At 39.0% G+C, this 8,677-nt stretch overlaps 1 protein-coding gene across 3 annotated transcripts in view; it reads left to right on the plus strand.

The window, feature by feature from the left end:
* AGL (amylo-alpha-1, 6-glucosidase, 4-alpha-glucanotransferase) overlaps nucleotides 1–5,521 on the plus strand; it is a 53,305-nt gene extending 47,784 nt beyond the window's left edge. For all 3 annotated transcript variants that reach the window (XM_063136280.1, XM_063136271.1, XM_063136290.1), the window contains exon 34: nucleotides 860–5,521. In XM_063136280.1, the coding sequence (XP_062992350.1) occupies nucleotides 860–977 (118 nt within the window). In that variant the 3' untranslated portion in view covers nucleotides 978–5,521. The remainder of the gene's footprint in view (nucleotides 1–859) is intronic.
* The last annotated feature ends 3,156 nt before the right edge of the window (nucleotides 5,522–8,677 follow it).

An 8,677-nucleotide genomic window follows, 5' to 3' on the forward strand; every position in this document is an offset into this window, starting at 1 on the left:
TTTGACAGGGTAACTCGGGGTGAATTGGATCACCATTTTTTAAAAGCCATCTAGTACGAGACCTGTGAAATGAAATTAGGAATATTGGCTTTAAGTTATAAATGAGAATGAGACAAGAGTGCATCATGAGCAATCATAATTGTTTTAATACTTATATACCTCAACCCTAAATGCTTTTTTACATTGGAGCAAGTTATCAGCCTGATCCATCAGCAGCAATCTGTATACGGAAGCAAGAAACTACTTGTTGCCCATGTATACGAGATAAACAGCTCTTGTCCCAGAAATAGGGATGGAGAGAAAGATGGTACAAAATACCTGAATCAGATAAACAGTCCTGATACTCATCATAGTTGTTTGGGGGAGGCATAATTTCTGCATTTCCTATCTCCTTTCCCAATCGTAGATGGTCCCTGTAAGAGAATTTCCCTGAATTAAATCTGACCAGGAACAAGAGTTCTTTAATGAAGCAGGAGTAGAATGCCAGGGCCAGGACATGGGCTGGGTGTTTTCCTGTTTTGAAAGGTGATTGGTCCAGGAATCCCTTATGGGTCTCAGTCTTCTTGTTGAAAACCAGAAAATTGGGTGCCCAACCCTACAGTTTCAGATGAGCACTGAGAGAGTGCTAGTTTCTATCTCCGTTCTATTCCATATACTCAGTAACATGCATGCACTGTTCTATAGATTGGGAGTCTATATATTCTGAAGTCCATACAAAGAGCAGCACCATTACCTCTAGCCAAGTCCTTAGACAGACATGTGGGTCGTGCCTCACTTATGTGAGATGTGTTCTTTTAAGGTAATAAATTAAAATATTCTATCATTCTGATAGTGATATATTAACTTTGTTTGTTTGCAGATCCCCTTGGAAGGGACTTCCAGAACTGACTAATGAAAATGGCCAGTACTGCCCTTTCAGCTGCGAAACACAGGCCTGGTCAATTGCTGTGATCCTTGAGGTTCTCTACGACTTGTAAAAGTGGTTCTTTGTCTCGATAGAATGACAAGATTTTGTCCTGAATGCAAGTTATCATGCTTGTTCAATAGTGTAAAAAAAGAAAGGGAAAAAAGTCCTGCTTTTAGAAATGGTTTGTGCCCCTGTACTTTCCAGACACTTCATCCTTTGAGAATCACACTATATGTAATCACTAGAAATTGGAGAATGTAATAAATTATACTATAACAGGTTTCAAACTCAAATCTCTTGCGTGCAGCAATATTTTAATTTCAGTTTACCACTGAACCTGCATTATGAAAACAAGGAGGTGAAAGCCAAACAAAACGTGTTTACACTTGGAGCTGCCCCAGCCATATAGAACGGAAGGTATTGTCTGGCTTGAGGAGTAAAAGAGTTAAACAGGTGAGAAATGTGGAACCCTCCCACAAACCTGCCGCAGACCCTGTCCCCCTATTCTAATATCTGAGCTTAGCTAAAGGGAGAGTGACATCAGAAGACAACCATGGGGAAGTAAACTTTTAGCAGTGGCAGACAAGTTTTGCGCACCTTACTTTCATGCCCTGTTTGTTCTTAAAAGCAGACACCCCAAGATCCCAGTTCCTGTGTGATTATGGCAGATGCCCCTTCGTGACTAATCTGGCCTTGAAGCTTTTGTTCTATCAGTTTGAGGAAGGGGGGAGTTTGGACATGCTAATGCATTCTATGAGCATTAAATGTCTTTGGGATATCCTCCCCTTTATTTTTTGAAGTGGAGTGGGCTTATTCAGAATGCTCTACTTTGGGTAGTATCCAGCTGGGGCCCAGCACTAGTGCTAATGACATTGTGCTAGTATAAACCAACATTTCCACAATGTAACTAACACTTGCTAGGGCACTGGGGAAAAGCAACAATGTGCTGACACTGCTTTTTACTGTTGTCCTAGCAAGTGATAATTATGTTGCTCAAGAGTTGTTTTATGCTAGCCACGGTATCATTAGTGCTAGTACTAGAGCAGTTGGATACTACTCTCTGCTGGAGTAGTTAGATACATTTTGCATAAAGGTACTCATGCAATGCAACAATCTGGCCATGCCACAGAACAAACCCCCAATTTTTCTCAAAAATACTACTACTACTACTAATCATCATCATCATCATCATCTTGTTTCTAAACCATCCCTGGATTACTTTTGTATATGAAAATCTCAAATTGCCTGTTTATTGCAAATCCTACTAGAGTTGGTGTTTGGAAGGCCCATTAGAGAGTTGGACTGTACCACATAAAAGGCTCGCTCTTACAAAAGAAGATACAAATTTAGGAATGATTTACATTCCACTCCACATAATGGCTCTTTGTATATCAGCCCTAGGAAACCTGCAAGCCGAGAATTGCTCTTTAGCAGGTCATTGTAAGAGATTCCTTCCCTTAGTTCAAGCCAATTTATTCCAAGTACTTTAGATTATGGTTTAGTGAAAGCATCTGGAACTCAGTAGCCTGAATTCAGCTGTGCAATTAATCAGCAAAAGCCAGCTTAGGGAAGGATGTCCCTTTTTATTGCAGAAGGAAATAGTAAGCCATGACTTAAAATATAGGGTAGTGACAATGCAAATCTCACTCACTACTTTTAATTTGTATATGTAATATTTATAATTTTATAGTGTGCTTTAATCATTTCAGCACTATTGTTAATACTATTTTCAAAGCAAAAGCATATAGTTTGAGGTTTATCTGAGGACATGGTACGGCAGAGAAAATGGGTTAGGGATAATGTTACTCTGCAGCTGTATTGTGGTATACATCACCTTTTAAAAACTTCTATTTAATGTGTTCATATTGGTACTTTGATATTATGAATAATTTAAGAGATTTTGGTTGACACTTGCACTACTAATTCATTTAGTACATGTAATTGTGTCAGTGAATTCCATCTAATCACTAGGATGTTCTTTTTTCATTAATAAAAGGTAAATACTACTGTAAAACTTCGTTTTGACATTCCTAACCATTTTCAGTCATATTATTGAGTGGCTAATTAATGTTTTATGTATCCAGTTTTCTTGTGGGCTCTTTTGAAGCTCTTTTAGAAAATAGATACTGTTCTATTTAGTTTTATTTTTAAGCCTCGTATAAAAAAAAGAGACTGAGGAAATTTATATCAGGCTAAGACAATCTGTTTGGAAACCATTTCTTGGTGTTTAGAAAGCATTTTATTTAAAACAATTGAGGATGCAGTCCTATACTCACCTGGGAGTAAGTCCCATTGAACTCAGTGAGGCATATTTCTGAGTAGGCATGTATAGCATTGCTCTATTATAGATCCAAAAAACCTAACTACAGAATCCCAGTATCCAACTTATAAATTAGAACCAATTTATATGACCACATGGTGCTCTGCATGATACTCCTTGAGGTAGCTTAGCTTAGAGGGAACTATATGGATGTTGCAGCTGAGCAAACAGGAAATCTTTCCTTACCTTTTATCAGGCAAGAGCTTTTGGGCCATATGAATTGGCAAAAAGTCTTATTCCCTTCAGAGGAACTTAAGTTGGTGTATTCAATCAATCAATTTATTGAAAGCAACCAAATACAGGTTTTAGCCAATTACATACATAAAAGTTACACACAGAGTATAAAAGTGTGTCATATACAAAAAAATAGATAAAATGTTATAAAATGTCAAAGCATACATGCACATACAACTAAACCTTACATGTTAAAATATTAAAACATACATGCGCATACAACTAAAACCTTATATCTCAAGGCAGGCCACATGAGTTTGTCTAAGCTGAGCAGCCTTCACCGCAAAGTTGGCTGTGTTAAACATTGCATAAACTGGACAGTAGATATTTGACCTTATCCATATCACTGAGGGTAGGAATCACCCTTAAGAGCTTCTTTAAATATTTTCCCCTGGGTGTTTCATACAGTTGTAGCATATAGTGTTTGGTGTCTCCTACCCATTGGCTGCCACAGATGCATGCATAGGCGTTGATCTCTGGGGATTTTCTTAAACCTGCCTTCCATAAAGTTTGATTTCCTTATCTGGCAGCGCAGGGCAGTGAATGCCCTGCGAAGAGGTGGATTTAGATCAGACAAGTATTTTTTCTATCCTGTATTCACACCATAAAGGCTGACCCTTTGAGCCAAACTAGACATGAAGATGGAAGCTCCACACAGAGCACAGGACTGTCCCAACTGTGTGGAAAGAAGAGGGGGACTGATTTTTAAGAGCAAAAGGGTTTCCCACAGCTTAGGTCACTGCAACTTCTCTCCCTGAGCACTTTCTTTTCAGCAAAGCTCCAGTACCAGACATGATCTCCCTTGGGGTTAAAGTGTTTGAGGAGCGGAGCTGCAAAGAGATAAACTGGAAGAAATGTTCAACAACCCCACGCTCATGAGCTTCTGTTGTTGCTAGTATTGAACCCCCACCACACCTTCCTTCCTTGATTGGGGGCACTTTCAGCACTGCCAGTGACATGCCTAGTTTGGCTTTTAGGTCTAGGTGGGCTTGTTCCTGCACAAATTTGGAAAACATACGTTCTTAACAATTCAGTACGCTGTTACCAAGTTGAGAAAGAACCTGCAAAAGTGGATTTGTGCAGAATAGATTTCCACATGGTTTGGCATTTTAGAGATTAAAAAAATGTTTGAAAGGGGAGGAATGAGTACTCCTCTTTTTCCATTCTGTTGTCACCTTGCGAATTGCATTTGTCTTGTCTGAAAACTGTATACATTTCTCATGCTAATGTTTTGTTTTGTTTTTATATAATGAAAATGATAAAAATGCGTAATACATTTTGGTTCTAAATCTATATGCATAAAGGGTTTTTTTTTTAATTACATAGCTATTTAAAAATGTATAGACGTTTAAAAAGTTAATGAATATGCCTTATTGAGGGGGGAAACTGAGTATGATGTTCATAATAATTACATACTTTCATTTCATTGGCCTATTCTTGGTTATGAAGAACAGAACACTTTCAAATGAAAATGTCCACTTCAGTATTTTAGCAATGATCTCAGGCATTAATGATCTTACTTTTTGACATGATGAAGAATATAAAAATTGAGTCTGAAAGTCATAGCTAGAATTTGCTTGGAGAAAAATCTTTTAAGAAAGTTAATAGACTTGACAGTTGAGAGATAGTAATATGCAATACTTCGTTTACAGCTTGTTCTACTAGACATTTTAGTACCAACTGTGTGGTTAACAAAACTTTTTGTAGGCAGACTGAACAGACAATTGTATATGTTTTCCACAGTCTACTTTATGCTATGGCTCCTAGCAGCAATCAGTGTTTCATTCTCTTTCAATAGTGGAGCAAAGCCACCTGGGTATCACATTTGCACACATTGCTTGCTGCTTCAAGTAGATTTGTGATTTTCATTTCATTTAAATAATACTTATAAAGCCTGAAAAACAATTGAAAAGGGAATTATGGGAATACTGCATGCTGTATAGTGCAATTGTTGCACACTTGAGTTTTGTGTGTCTGTCTGGTACAATTATTTTTGTTACACGAATGATATTTTTCTGCCTTTATCTGTGAGTGACATTAAATAAAATCTAACAAAAATACATTTTGCCATCTTTATTAACAATTCTTTATTTACTGTCAACAGGCCAATATAAAACAAGAAGATACATCGTTATATAAAACAGTACAAAGTGGGGATAAGGAAGTAAGAGAGAGTGATACAAAACCACTAAAGATACTAGATTGTTATTTTATGGTTTTTGAGAAGGGAACAGAATCGGGTTATTAAAGCCTAGCATAGTGAAAAGAGGGGGATGTATAGATAATAAAATTGCTAATCTGTGGATTTAAGCACAATCAGACATCCATAAGAGATCTGGTGCGGATGGCCAAATTCAGGAATTGGGCCACCTGCTCAGTGGTAGATTTACTGGAGCCCTGAAGTAAACTAATCAGAAGTGACTCGGGGGAGCGTCCCGGGAAACATTGCATGATAGGACTTATTAGGTCTTTCCTTGCCTGATGGTAAAAATTGCAATGGAAGAGAACATGTAGAATGGATTCCACCTCAATGTTATTACATGGGCAGTATCTGTTTTTGGATGGAATTTTATTATATCTGCCCTCCAGAAGCTTGGATGGGAGGACGTTCAATCTTGCTAGGGTGAATGCCTTCCTGTATTTGGGGATGGTTAACCAACCCAGGTATGGCATTCCATCTTTGCAAGAAGGGACTGGGAGACCCAATGATTGGGGGGAACATGGTCCCCAAGCAGTTCCCCGGAGCTCCTGATGGTCTATGTCCAGTAGTCTCTGTTTGGACAGCTTGTGCTGTCCAAGTCCAGAGATAGCAGGAAGAAGTGGGATAGCCCTATTGAGGTTACGTTTTGCACCACTGCCTTAGACCAGTGAGATTCAGAGGGTTCTAACAGGACCTTGGTAACCAAGGAGTTGGGGGGTGAGCACTAGGTGGCAGCAGAGCCAGTAATGTATGGTAGATATCCAAGCTTGGCATTTTAATGTGCTTAGTCCAGCCTCCAAGTTGAGGGCCATCTTTATTAATATGCTCTTAACTGTAGTGGTCCCAGCAATGAAGCCCAACAGGAACAGAGGAGGAGAGGATCACTGGACCTTTAGTCCTGCTTATGCCATGAGGCACACTGTTTCGCATCCAGTCTTAGGGTGAGGATGGAGCCTAATGTAACATTGAGAACTGGGCACCAAGAATGGGTTGGGAAAGCCCCTGGGTCAGCTCTCTTAGGCCAGGAATAACCAACTTGATGTCCTCTAGATGTTTTAGACTACAACTCCCATAATTCCTGACCATTGGCCATGCTGGCTGAGGCTGATGGGAGTTGTAGGGGAAAACATATGGATTACCGACCCCTGTCCTAAGGATTTCCCTATCAGCCAGAGCACCTGAGTGTTCAGGTATTCTCATGGTTCAGTGGGAGTTGAAAAACTGTTAGAAGATGGAGCCTAATTTGCAGACACTCTATTCCCCGGCATTTCTGGGCAAACATGCAGGTACCGAAACAGCAGGCAGCTGGTGTTAGAGTGCCTCTGCCCTGAAGTCATTCCAGCAGGAGTTACGGTGATCACTGTACACAGGATAAATCCAGCACACAGGATAAATAAAAAATATATTTTAAACAAGGTCTATAATTACAAAAATTATCACATTACAGAGTAAAAATTGTCAGCAAGAATAAATTCCTTTTGAGAGTAAACTTGGGCACCAGTGAATATAATAGGATATGCTTCATAGTGTGTTTGAAATCAAAAGCTTTGGAAAGGTTTTACATGTAGTGCTAAAAGGCCAATAGTTATTTATAGTTGCAGGAGCCATTTTTAAATGCAGTCTGCAGTCTGGGCCATGAAAGATTGATTTGAAGCAACAACGAAGAAACCCAAACAAACATTAAAACTTCATGTATAAAACCATTTCCTGACCATGCCAGCTCCAATTCAGAGCAAATAATTTTGTTGAAATCAGTAGGATCTAAATCTGTTTAAGGATAAACTTTTCACATATTACACTAAAATCCCTTTCGACAATATTTTATATAAGTGTTTCCAATGAATTATTAAATTGTAATCCATATTGTGTATCTTAATGCACAATAGAAATTTGAATGTAAAACCTACCTTGGCTAGGATCTATATACTTTTTAAATTTAGTATCTTTTCTAAGATCTTTCAAGTAAAGGAATATGCAAACATTTGAATCACACAAATCTGAACATTGTATCAAAACTAGGTTAATCTTAGCACTATTTCAATTAATGCTAACCTCAGTTACAGATCCCTAAAGCAAAAATTAGTCCCTTTCTGCTTATAACCATTTTAGTTTGGTAGTTCTTTAATGGAAGCAAATTCTGGGATGGTGAGAGGACAGCCACAGACCTTTGCAAACTTAGGAATCTTTTGAGACTAAAGAAAAGGACTGAACTAATTGCCCCTTGGAGAAAGAAGGTTTATTTTTCTTTGTGAACAAATCTTTTCAGGCAGAGAAGTTTTCAATATGAGCGACATCACACATTGGCCAGCAGAGGGATTACTAACAAATATAATGACTGGCTGCACCCAGGGAATGTAAATAACTGGGTGAATTCCTGTTAGGAAGTAACTAAGGAAATTTAGGACTTGTAGTTCCTAAAAGAGCATAGCCTGTTCATGCATTGGCCTCCATGGCTATCAGAGAAGGGTGGTGAGGAAGCCATGCAGCCCTGAACATCCATGCATTGATTATGGATATTTGCAAGAGAAAAACCTACTCATACAAACCTCTGTGGGAGCTGGAATCCAGTGCAATCAACATTCCTGTCTCCAGGGAAAAGCTTTTCCCCTACACACATCCACACTTGATACGTGAACAGTTCTGGGGTCTGTCTATATGTCTTCAAAGCCCCACAGTGGCTGCGAATTGGCACTGTGTTGGTTATATGACACAGCTGCCAATTTGCAGCCACTTCTGGGCTTTGCCCTGAAGCAGAGCATTAAAAAAATATCATGTGGTTTCAGGGGGAAGCAGGAGCAAAGTGGCACCATGAAGACAGGCCCCTGGTCACCCCACCTAAAGTAAGATACTGTAGAGCTGGAAAAAGTGCAGAAAAGGGCAACTATAATGATGAAGGGGCTGGAGCATCTCCCCTATAAGGGAAGTTTAGATCAACTGGGATTGTTTAGCTTGGAAAAAAGGAAGCTAAGGTGAGACATGATAGAGGTTTACGAAATTATACATGGTGTGGAGAATG

This window comes from Elgaria multicarinata, chromosome 1 (assembly GCF_023053635.1).
Source record: "Elgaria multicarinata webbii isolate HBS135686 ecotype San Diego chromosome 1, rElgMul1.1.pri, whole genome shotgun sequence".
In the NCBI taxonomy this organism is placed as follows: domain Eukaryota; kingdom Metazoa; phylum Chordata; class Lepidosauria; order Squamata; family Anguidae; genus Elgaria; species Elgaria multicarinata.